General features: G+C 36.7%; 1 protein-coding gene across 4 annotated transcripts in view; it reads left to right on the top strand.

The window, feature by feature from the left end:
- CPEB4 (cytoplasmic polyadenylation element binding protein 4) overlaps positions 1-19,451 on the top strand; it is a 63,008-nt gene that overhangs the window by 16,105 nt on the left and 27,452 nt on the right. For all 4 annotated transcript variants that reach the window (XM_087429400.1, XM_014786098.2, XM_087429402.1 and 1 more), the window contains exon 2: positions 2,018-2,099. In XM_087429400.1, coding sequence (XP_087285526.1) covers positions 2,018-2,099 — 82 coding nt within the window. The remainder of the gene's footprint in view (positions 1-2,017; positions 2,100-19,451) is intronic.

The raw sequence follows: 19,451 nt of genomic DNA, 5'->3' as shown, positions 1-19,451 counted from the left end.
CATTGGAGATGGAGATAGTGGGTGGCCCAGTGAGGAGTGTGGTTCATAGTCTGCTGACAAGAGGACAGATCAGCTCCTGTAGAATGAGATAGTGTGACTTTGTTATTAACATCTTTCTCAAGTTATGCCTCAAATCCACTTTGTCTCCAAAAGAATATGCATTAAGGGTTTTGATTTAATTCAGTGCTTGAGGTAAGGAAGGATAAAAACAGAACAGTCTCTCCCTTTTGTGAATGCTAACCCTTAGAAATTCTAATTCTGGCCAATGTCCTCCTGCCTCCCTATAGACCGTGTGGAGGAGGTGAGGATGACTAGGAAAGAATCAGGAGGAAAAGTGGGCAAGATGTTCTAGAGTGAGTCATACCGCTTTTGAGCAGCATAGCATGTTAAGCATGTTAAGCACCAGCTCTCCAAACCATCTTCATCCCCCCACCACCCCAGAAAAAACTGTAATACTCTCTACTTTACATATTGGATTATATCCAAATGTAACTGCCCTAGGACTCCTCCAGTTGCAGAGGTAAACAAGTTTGTGTCATAAAACAGTTCACTTGGTGAACATTACTGAATGTCTAGGTGGTGAGGTGGGGTCAGGAGGAATGGTCCCTATTTCAGGGAAGTTTAATAATAGCACTGGGTGAGTGGTGTTGTGGGAGGACGGAGGAGAAATGTCAGATTGATCAAAAAGTGCTCTCTCTTGAGTGGAGGACATCCTCTATCAGCCTTAAGGTTCTAGAAGTTATCTAGGAAAGTAGAAAAGTGAGATCTCAACGTTTTAAAAAAACGGGGGAGTAAAATTAGGTGAATTTTTTTAAAAAGCCAAAGCTTTGAGTTATAAAGTGATGTAAGAGAAAACATAATTGAAGAAAAGGTTATATAAGCCTTCTTCTCAAATTCCTTTGGAAGCCCCTTTTTCTTTAATATTCTTGCTGTGGTCTTTGTGTGTGTACATGTTTATTCTTAAGATGAGTCAGAAACATGTTTTACTATTTCCTCTCAGAATTTAATTTGAAAGTGTTTTCATCTCCTACTTTTCACTTAATCAAGCTAAACTTTAAGTTTTAGTTATCGCTAGTACTTTTTATCCAGAAGAATGCCAGAGCAGTTGGGTCCTTGTATATTTTAAGATTCTTCACCCACTCTTGAAATGCATTTTGTTAAGCCAGAGTTTAGACCAGCAGTGTTCTCCACACCCTTTCTTCCTTTTAATTTTAATGAGAAAAATCAAGAATACTTTGCCACTTAGTGGTCTTACAGACATTTGATGACTGTTTTCAAACCTTGGGTTGTAAAAAAATACAGCTATTCTAAATAGCACATGTGGATGCCACTTGACTAGATAACTGCTGGAACAAGTTTGGAAAGCTTTGCCATGTCACTGCAATATTAAGTGTCAGAGAAAGACTATGAATTTTATTTTTACATTTAACGTCCTTAACTATATGGAAATTAGTTTTAATTGTTTCTGCTTTATTAGTAAAAGTAATGTTTTTATTGAAATTATTATTAGAAATCAAATCACTCTTTGCTGAGTCCTGGGTGCTTACTTTTGTGGTTTTGATGTTTTCTAAGTGTTAAAAATAACGTGTAGTCCAGTTATCCCTCAGTATCTGAGGGGGATTTGTTCCAAGACTCCCGCGGATACCAAGTCCCTTATATAAAATGGCGTAATATTTGCATATAATCTACGCACATCTTCCTGTATACTTTAAATGATCTCTAGATTACTTATAATACCTAATGTAAATGCTATGTAAATAGTTGTTATACTGTATTGTTTAGGGAATAATGACAAGAAAAAAAGTCTGTACGTGTTTAGTACAGACACAGCCATCCATGGTTAGTTGAATCCACAGATGCAGAACCCGCCCATACAGAGGCTGAGTGTAATGTGCCTTACACAGAGAGGAAGTAAAATTGCCACTTTTTGATCTGTGTCCTATCGAATGCAGCTTATTGTCTTCTTTTATAATTAAATGCTATTTTAAAAGTGGTTTGTGGCTGTTTGTGTTTACAGGATCGTCCCAGGACATTTGACATGCACTCACTGGAGAGTTCACTCATTGACATAATGAGAGCTGAAAATGATTCGATTAAAGGTAATTTTTTAAATGTCGCTATTTGATTTTAGTAAATAGTTAAAAATTTGTATTACCTCCGTGATCTGATGAACAATATGGCAAATATTATGGATTCATATTTGTATCTAGTCAGTTCCATCAATTCTATACACGTACCTCTTTTTGTTAAAAAATCAAGACATATTTGATGGACATCCACTGTAGGCCCATCACAGTACCAATTAGGAGAACTGCAAGAGTATTAATTGCTAAGGGTGAGCAGTTAACTGAAAAGACACGAACCATACACCTCATTTTTTTATATCTCTGGCAAAAACTGCTCAGTGCCTCAAACCTGTATGTCTGTCCACCCATGACAGTGACTATACGCTAGAAAGAGTTCAAATGTTGATAGATTTTTTGGCCTAGTTTCACATTTTAAAAAATGGCCAACAGTTTCAAAGTTAAAATGAGATTTTGTTGTTTTATCTATTATGTTAAGAAAAAAATAGTGCTATTACTACTTGGATTCTGGCTCAATTCTATTACTAACTAGCTGTGTTGTCTTGATTAAGACATTTGAGTTTGACTAGGCCTCAATTTCTTCATCTTTATAATAAGGAACTTCGAATCACCCTCATAATAAAGGGCTTTTAATGAGGAGCTTTAAAAATAAAATGCAGATGCCTGGGCCTCATCCCGGGTGTGGGGTGAGACTTGGCATGTTTTTTAATGTCTCCGGTGTTGCTCACATGTAACCAGGGTTGAAAATTACCAGACTAGATGTTCTCGAAGGACTCTTCCAGCTGTGATTTTATGAAAACTACCCCACAAAATAAAGTATTTTTCTGCACAAAAATCTCAGTTTACTAGCAAGCAGAGGGCTTTTTGGTTTTTTTTTTAAGTAATTTGAAATGTCTGGTATATTTTATCATCCCACTTGAGTTGTTGGTTCGTTCCTTCATTCATTCACTCATTCATTCAGTGTTTGTGAGCCTGCTTTCTGCCAGACACAGCTTTGCACTGGGGTCAAAGTTCAAAGGCAAAGAAGCAAGTCACCCTGTTGTTTCAAGTGGTGACCAGCAGGGCCTAGTTTTCCTTTGAGTTTGGTTTATCATATTACAGATGCAATAAAACTCTAAGTATTTTTCAACAGACCAATAATGGTAACTTTTTTAACAAGGAAAGCTTTTTGAGGTCTGGAGAGATGAAAAATAATATGTGAAAAAATACACATCCATCTGATGAGATAACTTTGAAATAAGAATATTTTGAAGGTCTTTACGGAATTCCTCATGGAACTCTGATGGATGCCTCTAATCCGGATGCATACTCTCTTTCTGAGGAAAGATGAGTTCTCAGAACTGGCTTTCTTTTTGCCACTTCTTAGGACTCTGACTTTGGGTAGTCCTTCAGCCTCTTCAACCCCTTTTTGTTTTCTCATCACAAAAATAAGGAGAGTCTAAGGCCCTTTCTAGCACCACAAAAACTGCACGCTCTTAAAAAGTAGCTAAAGGAGAAATTGGAATAAGGTCTGTGGATTGTACCAATGTCAGTTTCCTGGTTTGGTACTATAGTTACGTAAGATGTTACCATCTGGGGACACTGGATAAAGGGTTCCTGGAATCTCCGTACTATTTTTTTGTAACTTGCTGTGAATCTGTAATTATTTCAAAATTACAACTCAAGTACAGAAAAAATAGCTAAAGGACATTTGTTTGTTCTTAATGTGTTTGATTCCTTCAGCAATCTTTTTTTTTTTGGAGAACCTCTTATGTACTAATACTAGGGATAATAAATAATTAGAACTCATTTTCATGAGAAGTGCCTATTTCTTTTATCAGAGAAAACACAGTTTACAAACAGCAGCAGATATAAATAATTTATTATGTGATGCTTCTAAGGAGCAAGGCTCTAACTAGTCCTTGGGTTACATATAAAAGTTTGCACACCTTATTCTAACAGGATTAACAGTAGCATTTTTTTGGTTGATCAGATAACAGCCAGGACATCTCTCTCAGGTTTATTTCCTCTCTCCTAGTTTGTTAGATTATTGTGTCCAGTTCTGCGTTTATTCTATCTTTCCTTTTTAATTTCTTCTTACCAATTTTTACCTAAATTAAGTTTCTTCAGGCTAATTCTGTAGGGGTAATCAAAATTAAGTTTGATAACGGAAAAAATTAAATCTGATTAACATAAAGGTTTTATAAAATTGTGACTTATAAGAGGAAGTATGGCAGAATGGAAAGATCATGGGTTTTGGAGTCAGAAAGATCTGAATTTAAATCGCCATTTTGCTGCTACAGTTTGTGGTGGTTTGAGGATTAAATACTATGATGTATGTATAAAATCCAGCATACTGCCTAGTTCATAGGAGACACTCAATAAATGCTATCGATTATTACTAAACATCTATTAAGTCTGTTCTCATGCTTATCAAATGAGAAAGCCAGTTTCAATTTAAGTTTAAGTGCCAAGGTGACTTAAGTATATTAAATGAACTTTGTGTATTTTTTCCTTCAAAGAGCAATAAAGAATTCACAGGTGAGTTCATAGTCCTAAAATGCCAGACTGTAGTTATGCTTGATTTTTTTTTAAGCCAAGGTGATGAACTTTATATCACTGTAGTCTATCGCTACCAAAATGTAGTTTTTGCTCAGGGGAATACTTTATTTCTTGTCAAACTCGCTTCTGATTTAGATAGCTGTTAGGAGAACTATGCTTGATTTTAACAGTGGTTCTATTGTGAGATTTTGTTTAAAGGTGATAATAAAAGTTAAATATCTTTAAAAATATAACACACTATCCTTTTAAAATAAGTATACAAAACCTGCTTGTCCATTTTGAAAATAAATAAATCGCCTCTTCATGTGCTCTGCTTCTTTAGAAACAGAGAACAGAAAATGGGCATTAATTCTCTGAGACTGGTAGAGAATCATATGCCTCTCAGAAAAAGAAGTATAAAATATAAAAATTCAATTAAAAGAATTAATTTGAGAATTGTTTAAAAAAGACTCTACCATATGGAGGCAAATTTTATATTTGGGCTCATTTTATCTTAAAAATAATTTCATAAACTATATTACAAATGACCTCATTCATTTTTATCTTTCATTTGCAATTCCTCATAGAAATGTGATTTGTGTGTATGTATTTAAATAATAAAGCCTAAAATTAATGGAAGAACTACAAGTTGAATGAATTGATATGGCTATATTATTCATTTAAATTAAAAAAAAAAACAGAAAACTGAATTTGCATTTTCCTTTTGGGAAAAAAATTTTTAATATATTTGAGTTTAAAAATTTTATTTTTGCCATCAACAGACAAGATGCTTAATTTGCTTAGGAACCTTCACATATAGTTTTTGAGTTTTTTTATGAATGTGTTGTTGATTCCAACTGGCTTGTTGGAAACCTTTTATCTTTTTTTTTTTAACATTTTAACAAATGTGCAAAAGGGGTACCTAGCCTTAATTTCATAATTTATATTACCCTTTTTGCAGTTTATTTTTCAGTAGTTTTTCTAAGAATTTTAAGGCTGCTATCATTTTCTCCCTGTACAAAGGTCCTCCCTCTACCTTATCTCCAAGGCCTTTCTCTGATCAGCTGGAATGTCTGTATGTTATTTTTATCCGCGAAATTGTGTTGCCTTCTCCGTAACCAACGCCAGTGACAATCTGCAGAAGCTCTTCCCCAGAGACTGATTTCATTTCTTTACTGCACACCCAGTCTCATAAGCTAAGACCCTGCGCTACAGACCAATTTTGAATTTTGATCTCCCAGGTGGCAGCTTGTGCATTGCTACAATATTATTAGGCTCATCAAGTATTTTTTTCACTTGGACAGAAAAATCTTTTACTATTGTAGATGCTCAGATGATTATTTGGGGAATATTGTGTCTTACTGTTATTTGTGTTTTTTATCAACTGTGAAATTGGTCCTTATCTTTTAGAAACGGAGCAGCATGAAATAGATTAAAACCAAATGCGAATACATCTGTTTTCAGCCTTCTGAAGCATAGGTTGGACACAGTGAAATAAAGATTCATAAAGCAGTATTATATTCAGTGTATAGTAGGAAAGACCTCTGAAGACTAAGGAGCTTTTTTTTTCTTTCCTGTGTGTGACGGGAATAAAGGAATATAGATGCAAACCAAGAATTAGTCGTTTATGGAATGGAAGCAGAGGGAGACAGCACTGGAATAAAGAGACAAAAAATAGTACCTGAAAATTATCAGATGTCAGAAGGAGTAGAACAATCCACAGTTTCATAATAGTGGTTGAGTATTTTACATCCTATATATGAAAACAATTTAATATCCAATTTGCTTCATTTCACTAGAAAGCCAAATGAGACAGCAAAATTATTGAGAGAACAAAGGCAATCTGTAAACTGTCAAAACGTTATGGTTGTTCTTCAGATATTAATTAACTAAATTATGAGTCAGAAAATCTTCTGATTTTTCCTCAGAATATTGTGAAATTGGAGTCTTTTTCTCTTCATATTGTTATAGAATGTGTCTTGTTTTCAATTTTTGGAAGGAGGAACTCAACATATCCACCTCAATCCCTCTGAGTTTCAGGCATTTAAAATACTTAATTTGAATGTAAGCAATAATGATTGCATTCAGAAATGCAACTTATTTGAAGTGCCAGTCTTTTACATATCCCCATGGTGCCCAAGAAACCTATTGCATATGGACAGTAAGTAGTGGGAGTATGTTATACAGTTAGACATTACTGCCTCACTTGCTTCGTGCATTCATTTAATAAGAATTTATTTTAAGAGCTGGATCTACTCCAAAAATACTACATATTTAATTCCTGACTGCTGAAGGTATTGTGACCTTGCATTTTAAAATACTTTTGATATTTTTTTCTTTCTTTACACGTTAAATTTGGGGGCCCTTCCCCCACTATTTTTCATTGCTGTGGATTTGTTTGAAACAAATGCTTAAATGAGTGGGCAAGTGATGATTCCATCTGTGCCTCTTTTCTTTGTTGCTATGCAAAAGAATTTATAATAATCTCTCTAGAAGAAAATCATGAAACTCAGTTGAAAGTTTAGTACACAAAGCCTGTTTCATTAATTTTATATAAGATTTTTTTATGTCACTGTAAGAAAGTGACTGTTGGGATAATTATTTAAATTCTATATCTTTACAGTAGGGGGAGAATGAAGTTAGTGCTACTTAAAAAAAAGATACCATAAATAATAACCAAGAAACCTTCAATTTTTCTTTGATACACAGTTCTCTTAATATTCCTATAAATTGCAGTCACGTAGTTCTGTTTTAAAGAACAGATGTATACTAATACAGATGTTTTAGAACAGATGTACGCTGACTTTATGTAGACTGACACAGCTCTAGAAACCTATGAAAGTTGCTGAAAATAAGACTAAATTTAATATTATTCAGTTGAAAATCTGAATTTTGGAGTAAATAAAATTTTAAAAAACAAAAGGAACTCTTACTAAAATAAGTTCTGTTGCTATAACATTAAAATGATTTATTGCAAATAATGGTGGTGGGGGATATAACTTCTTATAGTATTTAACCTTTTTCTGTTTAAATCAGTTTGCCTGTGGCAGTTTGAGTAGTGCCTATGCGCCACTCTGCACCCCACTCCCTCCTCACCTTTTTAAGGGATTAGATGGACACTTTCCGTTAAGGGATATTTAATGGGGCTTGGTACAAAGCACCATAAAGAAGAAATTGATATTGCAAACTAATTTTACTCTTTATTTTAATATTTTTAATTTTACCTGGATTCATAGTCAAAAGTCTCCATCCAAGTAAATTACCGTTACATGGTATCTGATGTCTTGTGGTGAATTGGGAGATTTGTAAATACTACAAGTCTTGAGGCTTCGGAGTCCCCTGGGCAGCTGCTCTGCAAGCGGACGGGAGCTTCCCTGAGCTGCGCCGGTTCTTTTCGTGCTCTGTTTGGATGATACCAAGTGATTCGAAGCAGCGTAGCAGGGGAGTGGCTGAGGTCTCTGGAGAGTAGAAAATTGCTTTACTTCTAGAAGCCTCATGAGTAATGGGGTAAGGTACATAGTAAAGAATACAATTAAACTCAGCTACAGTGACCTTTGTGTGTAGCTATTTAGAAATGAAGTGGTTTCCTCTCCTTCTGCAGTCTCCCTTTCCTGGCTGCTGAAATGGAACATCCTAAACAGCCTTTCTCTTTTGCTTGGCTTAGTTGTGCCATAGGATGGGACCCGAGCTTCGTGTTGAGGTAACTTCCTTTGTGAGGACGAAGAGGGCAAAGTATCGGGGCATGGTTTTCGTCATATTACTGGGCCAGGGTGTATTCTGAATTGTGAACCACTGTCTCCTTTCTGGTTTACTACTGGTCAGGATCTGTTGAACTCGTCACAGCACTGTGTAGGCAGAGTTTACAAAGGTGTGGATTTTGAACAGTGTGACTACACTTTTTCAGATTGGGGATTGCTGCTGTTTTTGGTTTTGTTTGTTTTGTTTTGTTTTCTTAAGAGGAGGAGAGGAAAGGGAAATGTCTGGGAGGACAAAATGTGATGTTTGTGAATGCTGATGTGCTCATAGCATTGGAGTGAAGTCTTCCTTACTCTAGCCTCTGAACTGAAACCAACTCGGTTCATGCTGATCGCTTCTTGTGCCTTGTCCAGATCCTCATCTGCCCAGTTTGTTTACATAACATGTACTGGTGAGTAGAAAGTAGTGATCTTCTGCCCTCTATCCTCCACACATTTGTGATAGAATACTGACCCTTGTTTTTACTTGTTCTGAAAATCATATAAGCAGTTGTCACAAAGGGAGAATTTGACTTATGTCATCCATGATGTGGGTCCATAATTACTGAAGCAGACCCCTTATCTTAGACCTGAACATTGAGCACAAAGCATCTTCTTTCGAGTCTTTGGAAATTGAGTGCTCCTCTTAAAACCCTGTTGCAACTGTGATTATACCTGGGTGAGAGGTGAGGGTAAAGGAGGGCAGAGGGGAAAATGACAATAAACTTTTTGTTATTAGAAGGCTAAAGATCCTAAACATTTCTTTATAAGATTCTTTTAACTCATTAACTTTTTTTTCTTTACAATTGTATTAAGGCTCACATATTTTGTAGCTGTTGTGACTTAATTTTGTTTGACACATATTCAGGGCATACATTGGTAAAGGAATAAACTATGTGACAGTTAACACTTAGAAATAACAAATCAGAAAAGAAGCAGCAATCAGGTAGCAAATTAACACGTGCTTTTCTGTAATGTTTTACATTTTCACATTAATAATAATAGGTGTTACCATATGGACAGACAATAATAATATTATTTTCCATTCAGAAATGAAATCTGAATGACATTTAAGTAGTAAGGTTTTCAGACTTTGTCAACCGTTTGTAAGTGTTAAATATTAGGGCCCTTCCTACAGTATAAAAAAGTAGAAGGAGGTCCAGAACATTTCTAGAGATCCGTTTTGTTCATGCGCCACATCCAAATTAATAATAGTATATCGTGTACCTTTGATGGTGTCACTTATTATTTTTCTCTTTTTTCCTTCTATATTATAAAATCCTATGGAGAAGTGACTTGCTATCTCATTTTCTGACAGCTACTAGAACAGCCGTATATACTAATACCTGCATAATGAAAGCCCTTTTGATTATGGAGTCATACAATAGGGAGTTGTCTGTGAAGGTCTTAAGACTTTCCTTGATCCTGTTATATAATCCTGGAATACATTATTTGCTGACTTTGAGGGAGGGGAAGCAATGCCTGCCACCTGATTCATAGCTGTCATAAAAATATCCAAGATTCTCTTTGCATTCAATTTAGCAATAGGAAGGGCAGAATAGTTGCAGAATCATGCCACAAAAGTATTTCTTCCTGATGCGCATGGAATTTCTACCTGAATATTGTATGCAGTTGATTCGTTTATCAGCTGATATGCCTGATTTGTGAATTTCTCTACCCTCTTCTTATTTTTTCTCCTCGTATTGCCACTGTCTTCACTACCAAAGTTAAAAGAGGGAAAAGAGAAAAAACTCAGTGAATTTTTTGCTATTCAGCAGTAAAAATTTGCAAAAGGAATCCTCTTTAATTAGTTTTAAACTAGTTATTATTGCTTTTTGAATCAGATATTGCGATGGCCAGGCTGCCTCTGGGCTTCATTTTGTCTAATCGACTGAATCTGAGTACAGTCCCACACCAGTGTGCTCCATTCTAGAGGAGGGCTGTGTTTTATCCCGGGTATTACCTGGTAACCAGTCAATGAAGAACATTAGTGGAACTCTGAAAGGAAAGCAGTTCCATAAGCTTTTTGGAATCCAATTGGGCGGATGCCAGTTGGTATACATTGGGAAAGAGAAGGAGGAATCAACCAATTAGAAGGCCCTTTTTTAATTCTTGAGAAACCAACAATAAAGTGCAAATCTTAATTCTGAAGAGCGGCCATGATTAATTGAAGTATAAAGAACCTAAAAAAAAAAACACCTAATTTCTACTGGCTATAATAGTCCAAATAATAAATGTCTGGCATGGTTAATTAAATAGAAATAGTTAAATCAGCCACTTGATCTCTTTATTGTAAATGATCAGAAGTTGTTAGATTATAACAGACTTTCCCAAATTATAAGAAATAAAAAAGAGAAGCATTTAGTTAGGATTGTGTTCAAACCCTGCTCTGCCATTAGCAGTTATGACAACTTAGGTTGGTCACTTCTCTCTAGATCTTGGTTTCCTTACCGATAAACAGAGGGATGAACTTAATGATCTTTAAGTTACTATCAGCAATTCCATACAGTCTCTTTGGCATGTTACTCCTAAGTGACAAAATTGAAGATTTTTATAGTTTAATGACTGAAAGTAGCATATGAATTTCATGTGTTTGAGTGTGGCAGTATTTAGTATTGAGTAGCATGTAGAAGGGATATACCAGAAATCAATCAACTTGAGTCAGTTGAGTGAAGACTCTGTGTCTAGACTGCATCTGTTCTTCTTGAGATAGGCCTAAAAATACTATGTTTAGGAAGCAGTTGTTTAAACTTGGCCTCATGAAGTGTTTCTGTTCTCAATTTGTGGACCACAGGCCTCTTCAGCCGTGGGAATTATTTGATAGGCCTGTGAACCCATTAGGACCATGCATGATAGATATGTTAGATGCTAGACATGTCATTTATGTAAATGACTGTCTTCCAAAAGCATGTAGATGCTGATGTAATACAATTAAAATACATGAAAAGGTGTTGCTAATTCAGAGTAGCCTTTTATTATTAAGGTTTTCTGTTGTTGTTGTTTTACTTGTAGTATTCACTGGAGTGGGGGTTGGGAGCTTCAGTTGTTACGATGGTGGGGAGCCTCTCTGAAATATTTTGATCAAGGTAGGTCTTAATAATTATGAAAGATTATGAAACACTGCCCTAGAGAACTTCTCTCATTGTTCTGCTTTAATCTCCTGCCGTTAGAATGTTCCCCATTACCAAAAAGAACATAGAAAGGAATTTAATAGAGGAAATGGTGAGGAGGAGGACAGAGAGGAGTGAGGAGGTCACTTACCATATCCTAGATTATTTATCTCCACCAAATAGCATTTTGGAGCTTTGTCTCTGACATCTGAAGCTGTCTTTTTGCCCTTTGAGCAGTATGGGCTGTTTAGGCTACATCCGGCACAACGCCAGGAGGCAGGGGGAGCCATAGGACAAGAAGGGTGCACCAAGGTGGCAGCCCTTGTTAAGAGGGGAGATAGCCTTCTTTAAGCAGCATGGTTTAGAAATATCATTTTAGCTTCTGCTTATATTCTGGTTCCACAAACATTTATCATATTCCATGTACCAGGTAGTAGTAGATCAAAGAACGCATTTGATGCTGGTCTACGTTTTTCTCTTTTGCGGTAGACCTGGACATTCTGTATAGGAAGCAGTGTTAACAACCAGTTCCAAGTGAAAGGGCACTTACTTCTGATACCGTCTCTCTGATTTTTATTTTGTGCCCCTTCTGAGACTTATCTCTAACTTAAATCCTTACATTAACTTTTTATATGAGTTTTATGGTCTCCATTTTACAGTTGAAGAAATTGAAATTCAGAGAGATACAACAGCTTCTGTAACGTCACTCAGCTAACTGGTACTCAGAGGATCAAGATAGGAGCACACAGCTTCTGGCTCCTGGTTCAATAGCTTAGGTATTTACTGTGTAGCGTTTAACAGGAAAACAAACATAAAAAAAAGTTAAACATTTTTGTCTTAGTATGCTTTAGACAGAGAGTAGGCATTAAAGTTTCTTAATTTCTATTTAGGAGACAAGGTACAGAATTTAAGATCTGTATTTTATCATAATCCTCTGTAAAAGATTCAGATCTCACACCTGCTAGATTCTTATTGCAGGGTGCTTTATTGGGGGTGGAGGTCAAATGGAACCACTGAGGGAGCTTTTCCAAACTGGCTTATTCTTTTCCTTGATTCTGATTCACCAGGTCTGTCATGAGACTTGAGCATGTGTATTCCCAAAGTGATTCAGATATACCGCTCTCCCTCCCCACCCCATCTTCACTCCACTTTGAGAACCACCTTGCATATTTATGCGAAGTCTAAAGCAATGGCAGGCCATTCATACAACAAATACATATCAATCATCTGCTGTGTGCCAGGCACTGTTTTAGGCTCTGAGGATATATCAGGGACTGAAAACAAAGACTCCTGACCTCATGGAGTTTATCTTCCAAATAATTAGCAGATATCTTTGAACAGCCTGTTTATTGTTGAGTTTTGAAGGCTGATAAGTAAGAGGAAGACTCAGTGCCTTAAGTACCAATAGGAGAAAATAGGAACTGGGCCTTTTGAGAAGTAACAAAAGGTGAAATTAGATTAGGTATGAAATTCAAGCACATTCTTCATTAAGCTTCAATAAAGTCAACAGAATTTATATTAAATAAGTGATTAGAGTTGATAATAGGTGTGTAAGCCAACTAGTGACTTTGCTGGTTGCTCTTTGGGGTTTGGACTACAGTAACCCATTTTAAGAGCAGCTTTTCTCTCTTATCTCTAAAGTTCTCTATAATTTGCAGGCAACTTAGCTGATAGTCCCTAGGGATTTCATAAATTTGTCTTGATCTTCTTTTATGGTCATGTCAGTACAAGGAGCCATTTCTCAAAATCCTTTTTACCTTGGGTCCAGTCCTACAATTCTTTATGTTTATTCACTGGTCCTTTTAAAATGTGTTTCTTGTAACATGTTTCTTTTAATCAACCTTTTGGCAAGGTAGGAGAATTTTAATTTATTGCCTTGGCTTTTTTCTAGGTTACTTAAAACTTTTCTGTTCCTGTTGCTCTGTTTTTCTACTTTTCTTTCCATTATATTATCCATTTCTTTTTTTTAACTGGCTTTGGCTGGTTTAGTTGGACAAAAACTATGCCTCGTTTTTTAAAGCTTGAAAAAATTGTCATTAATCTCTGGTATCATAACATCCTCTTAAGGCAAGTTATCTTGTTGCTCTGTCCTCTAAATGTAGCATCCAGAGTCAGAAGGCCTCTGGCAGGGATAAAAATAGCCTTCCTGCTTGCTGGTTTGTTGTTAGGTTTACTGGCAGTAGGAAATCTTTTGAATTCCTTAATTGGGTCATCTCTTTGCTAGTTTCTATCTAGACATTCCTTTCTGCCTGAAATTCTTAGATGCTTTTAGATCTTGCAACTTTGCACCTGCCCTGGGTTATAGTCAAAGCCATCCTTCTTTTGTATAAAACCTTCCACAATCTGTAGAAACATATCCCATTGACTTCACTTATCTTATAGATAAATGTTATTTTCTTTTGCCACTGTTACAGTCTTTTTCAACTACCATATCACAACTGAAAAATTAAATCTGAGCCTTTGGGACAAAAGGAAGATCCTCCCTGGCTTTATTAAAAGGAAGATTTTTAAGTTGAATTTTCAAGTTTTCATTTCCTAAAATACTTCTGCTACTTTGCCAGTTTGGCTATTAAAAAATGAGTTAGGTTTTTTTCCCCTTCTCTCCTCCAGAGAAGAATTATCTCCCTCTTTGTACCCAAGAGTGCTAGCAAACTCTCCTTTCTCTGAAGCTGAAAAATCCCCCGGATGGCCACTCTCTGCTCCAGGGTTCCAGTGTGGGTCTTTTTTGGCTGAAAGGAATCCTTCCTCTTTCTTTCTCTCACAAGTGGAAAATTCTTGGTTATCTCTGGCTTATAGTTGGAGAGAGAAAAGAAATTAATATTAATTGAGCACTTACTGTATACTGGGGACTTTTCTGGGCTTTCTGCAAAAATCGTCTCATGAATTCTCACAACAGCCTTGTGAAGTAAATGGAAATACCTGTTTTACTGAGGTTCAGATAAGCTGAGTAATTTGACCTACCTCACAAGATGGGATTGATCTGACTCTGCCCTTTTCACTGCATGCTCCGTGGAAGGGAGACCACCAGTTGCTGCCTTTGCTTCATTCGTTTGTTCAGCAGCTATTTATTGAGCACCTTTCTTTGCCCCAAGCTCTGGGGTGCAAGACCCAAAATCTGTCCTCAAAGATCTTGTTGCCTTAGAGGTAGAGGGTTTAGAAATAGGTAATTTAAATATAGTGTAATAAGTGTAAAGGGTGTTGTATGGAGCACATAGGGTTATCTGAACCAGAGAGCAGGTGGCTTGGGGCAGGGAAGACTTTCCATAGCATGTGAGGCCTAAGAGAGAAGGTCCGTGGGCACAAAGGTGGAGGCTTGAATGGTGAGACGTTGGGGGCGGAGAGAGAGGAGGGTGTTCCACACAGAGGGAGGAACCCAGAAGTAAAAGTTCATGGGTCAGTAGTTTAGAATGCCTGGAGTACCTAATGTGGGAAGGCAAATGGCAGTGAGGAGAGATGAACTGAAGAGATAGGCAAGAGAATTCAAGTATTTTTATAAGCCCTGGCTTTTAAACTGAAAGACAAATCTGTCCCAGAGAAGGGCTTTGTTTAGCCTAAACTTTGTGTCTGTGTGTGTGTTTGTGTGTGTGTGTGTGTGTGTGTGTGTGTAGTTTAAATGGGTCTTTGGGAGACGGGGCAAGACTCTCCTGTTGATGTCAGTTCTGGCCAGTTCCTCCTTCGTGTTTTTTTTTTTTTTTTGCCTAGAAATGTCTTTACTGGAAGTTGGTTGTATCACAGATAAGTCAGTAGGTAGAATAAGGGTACTGATTTTGATTTGGGGAGTTATTTTTAGGGCAATAGAATAAATTATTAAAAATAATTATCTTTATATTATTAAATGATAGAACATATCGAACACATTTTTATTAGTTCATATTGATATGTGTTCTGCATTTGTCTAAGTGTACAGTTGGTATTCAAACTGAATTTATTACACATTTCTTGAGCTTTGCTACACGTTGTCCAGGTCCCCACAGTGCCATCTGGCTGCAAGTCTCAGGCAGTTTTGGTAAAAACAGCAGATGTGGGAAGGCAAGTGGTGCACCTCTAAAAAGTTATTTATGGCAGTGTAGCTTTGACTTACCGAGACGTGAACTAAAGGAAATTAGCAGGAGCAGAAGCAGGAGGAGCGCCTCTAGTTAAACAACGACCACAAACGTGTGTGTGTGTGTATACATGTGTGTGTGTATTGTGTGTATAAATCTTTGATCTACCTTAGAAATGGGCCTAAGCCCGTACTTATCTTTTCCCTGTTAGAAATTTTTAGTGGTGTCCACTGAAAATTCCTCCCTTTTCTTTGGAGTATCTAAGATTTTATAGTGTGAGTCAATAAAAAAAATTAGAATTTCACACTGCTTGTCACTTTTTAGGACTACGTGGCTGTATTGTGGACAGCCTTGCAGAATTATCCCCTATTATGGTTCCTTAGCCTGCACCATGTTGCCAACAATGCTGGCATGACTCTGAAAGAGAGAAGGTCATAGCGTGAAATCTAATAGCACTGTAGAACATTCGATATTTCTCGGTATTTGTTTGTGTGTTTGAAATGGCAGCATTCATTGTATCATTTCCTGTTGAATCATCAGTAGCAATAGTATCTGGGTTACTTTTTAGAAAATAAATTTTATTTTATCTAATTTTGAAAGTATTTCATTCTAGTGTTTTCTCCTTTCATCTCATTGACTAGGTTACTTTAGTTAGTGTCTTAAAAGAATATGATTGTACATACTGTTCTTTTGAGCACCTCCTCCCCCCAGCAATTCTTAGTCTGGTTAGTAAATATTGGTTCTCTCCAACTTGCAAATGCCGAGCATAGAATTGCCTAGTTGGAGTATGGATCTTTTCTAGGCTGTAAAATTTGGTAGTGTAGTTCCCCAGAGTCACACTGTATCAGTTGCCTATATTTGGCTAGGTTGAGTCACGTCACCAAATATAGTCTATGCCTTCTGCATGATGTATCCAGGCTTCTGGCTCCAAATGCCACAGCTGGCCTCCAGAGACTACTACTTTCCTGTCATAACATCCCTTAAGATTAGTATTGCTGATCAGGCAGTATTTCTTTGTATTTATAACACAGCCAATACCAAAACCTTCAAAGAGTGAATTTTATCCACCAAATAGGTGCACTTGCCTGAAATCCTAATGCCCTCCTTCTCTCTTGAGGAGTTCAATTCTAAATGTGCCAAAACATGGGTTATGTTTATAGATAGATGAGTTATCAAAAAACCAGCGAAACGAAACCCACAAACACTGGGTTATATTCAGATTCAGATAGCTCAGTTATTTTTATTTTACTTCACTTTCTTCATTTGTGAAATGCTGATCTTTTAAGTTCAGTGGAATGAACTCATTGAATGCTTACCTGGTGCCCAATCAGGAAACTCAAGGTACGTAGGTAAAAAAAGCTCTAGTTCCTAAGGGGGCTATTATGTACAGAAAATAAGTTAGCCAGTAGCTGAAATGATTATCTAGGAAGATTGGCTGTTGCAACATAGCTAGAAATAAAATTTGGTGACGTAATCTAAAAAGGGGGTTTCCTTTTCGGGAAAGGTGCCCTGGAAAAAGGTGAATCTGAAAGAAAAAAAAAAAAAGATTTGAAAAATACCCTCCATTGAGAACAAAGAAAGAGGGCCACTGTCTCAGATGAGGGAGGAGGGGATTGTCACCAGTCTGGTCATGGAATAGAAAATGCAGAAATGCCGGTGTCAGTTGGCATCCATAGAGCAGAGGGGATGTTAGAGCAAACATGAAAGGAGTGCAAGGAGAATGTGGAAGGCCGTAGGAGACTGTGAAGTCCCATGGCATTTAGAATGGGAGCTCTGGGAAGATTTCCAGAGAGGAGGGGATCTATGTTACCCGTAATAGATATCGTGAATGGATGACTCTAGATATTTTAATTGTAGAAAGAATTTACAGAAGGATAGGGCAGGCAGGTTAAGGAAGCATTATGAAAGTTAAAAAAAAAAAGATTTTTTAATGTTACTGCTTATATTTTAAAATTGAAGTAGAAAACATTACTGATTGGTTAACGAAACGTTAACCCAGAATACACAGATGTATTTGCTACTCAGAGGCCAAAATTGGTTCCAGCCTGACAGGTCTCATATCACAAAAGACCAAGTCCAAAAAATTAAAAACAAGTCTCACTTTTAGAGTTAAGCTATGAACTTTGCCAGTGATTCTTCAGTGCCCTGTTGTCTTAGCAGAAGGGTAGAATTACTGTATTCAGAAGTCTAAAGAGCAGAAAAAGTATCCAAGGTTACCTACCTTGGGGGTGGAGGGTGAGATCACTTTAGGATCTGTGTTTTGAGGCAAACTCTGAGAACTGAGTTAAGGGACATTTTTGTGCCTGTCCAGTTGAAACATTCTTCTTATATCTCTCTCCTTAAAAGGTACCCACAAAATGAGTTTCTGATTAAGGTGGAACTTGATCTGTTAAACTGGGCCAGCCAGTTTGGTAACTTATTTTTTGAATTCTTGTTGTTAATTATCCCTTCTTGGCATCAAAATAAGAGGCATTATAGTTCATATGGAAGAGCCTTGGTTTCGAGTGGAATGTTAGCATTAAAAAAAATTGAATATCTTCTTGGAAATAACAAAACATTTCCTCTTAACTTCGATTAATATAGTAAAATATTTTTGTTTCTCTATGGATTTATATCATGTTTTTAAAAAAAATGTTTTATGATAAATAAAAACGGTAGGTGTGATAGATCTGTTAGTTCATTGACTGGAGGGCTTTACAGCTATCAAATTGATACATATGCTCCATCACAGAAAATCAGCTACTACTTTGAGTTAACTGATTCAGAAACAGTACTTACCCCTCCTAAGTTGTTGACAGTTAAGGTCACGTTCTTATTCTAGCAGCTCGAGTCTATGCTTTTTTAAAAGTATACTTGGGAGAGGTCATACGATCCAGGCTCGTAGTTAAAGCAGTTCAGATGGAATTCACTGAATTTGGATACTTGGCTATGTACATTAGCATTAAATAATGAAGCCGATTTTGGGGAAGAAATTGAAATACTAAAATTAATTTTCACCTCCTCCTTCCCCACCTCCATCCCTACCTCCACTCCTTGAATAGGAACAAGCTGAAATTTTAGTTGGAACAATTAGCAACAATAATAAAAACAATCCTTGTATTTGGTTTTCAATTGTAGGAAAATTATTAAGTTCAGATTTTTTTTCATATTAGACTCCAAGTTGTGGATATGGATTAATTAAAGCTATAAGCTATAGAGAACAATTTTCTCTTTACATGGCATGAGTTCATTTCTTTGAAGACTATTTCAAAAAAGCAGAATTTTGAGAAATTGAAGAATAGTTGAGGTCCAAGTTTCCTTTCTAAAGAGTTCTAAATATATGGCTGCTGGATTGATAGGACCCCGTATTAGTTCTGGTTCCCATAGTGTTCTGTGGAGCTAGGTGGAGTCTTCTTGGCATCTTGGAAGGCTTGTGCCAGCCTCAGGGCATTGGAGAACCTCTGCTTACCCACTTTTTCATAGCCTTGGAGAGTCTGCTATGATTCTGTGGGATTGTAGGTTAGACTGCTGTTTCCTAATGGAATGTTTATCATTCTGAGTCAATTTTAAATTCTCACACTTCTCCTGATTTATAGAGTGCTGGACTCTGGTAGATAATTAACAATTAAGTTCCCCTATCCATCCCATTGTTGAGGGTCCTTCATTGTTCTTATGAAGGTGGGTGTAGATGGGCATGTGGAATATGGAGACTTAAAAATGTTGCCGTGACGATTTTTATAACTTAAAGCATAGAACTAGGTACATTGTATGCATTCAGAAGTAGATACATGGTATGTGGTCTCTATACCTTAACTTACCTGGAGACATTCTTCCAAAACAGAAACTAATTCCTTGTAAATGGAGAAATCTCAGTGCTATTCCCCCCTTTATTTGTGGCTGCCAATTTGGAAGATGGCACATCCTCCAAAAATTTTCGTACCTTCACAAATTCTTTTTTGGTGGGTATCTTGAGTGCCTATT

The sequence above is a fragment of the Ceratotherium simum genome, chromosome 4, assembly GCF_057802395.1.
Source record: "Ceratotherium simum simum isolate JZ-2026a chromosome 4, ASM5780239v1, whole genome shotgun sequence".
NCBI lineage: Eukaryota > Metazoa > Chordata > Mammalia > Perissodactyla > Rhinocerotidae > Ceratotherium > Ceratotherium simum.
This window is presented reverse-complemented; position numbering and strand designations above follow the sequence as displayed.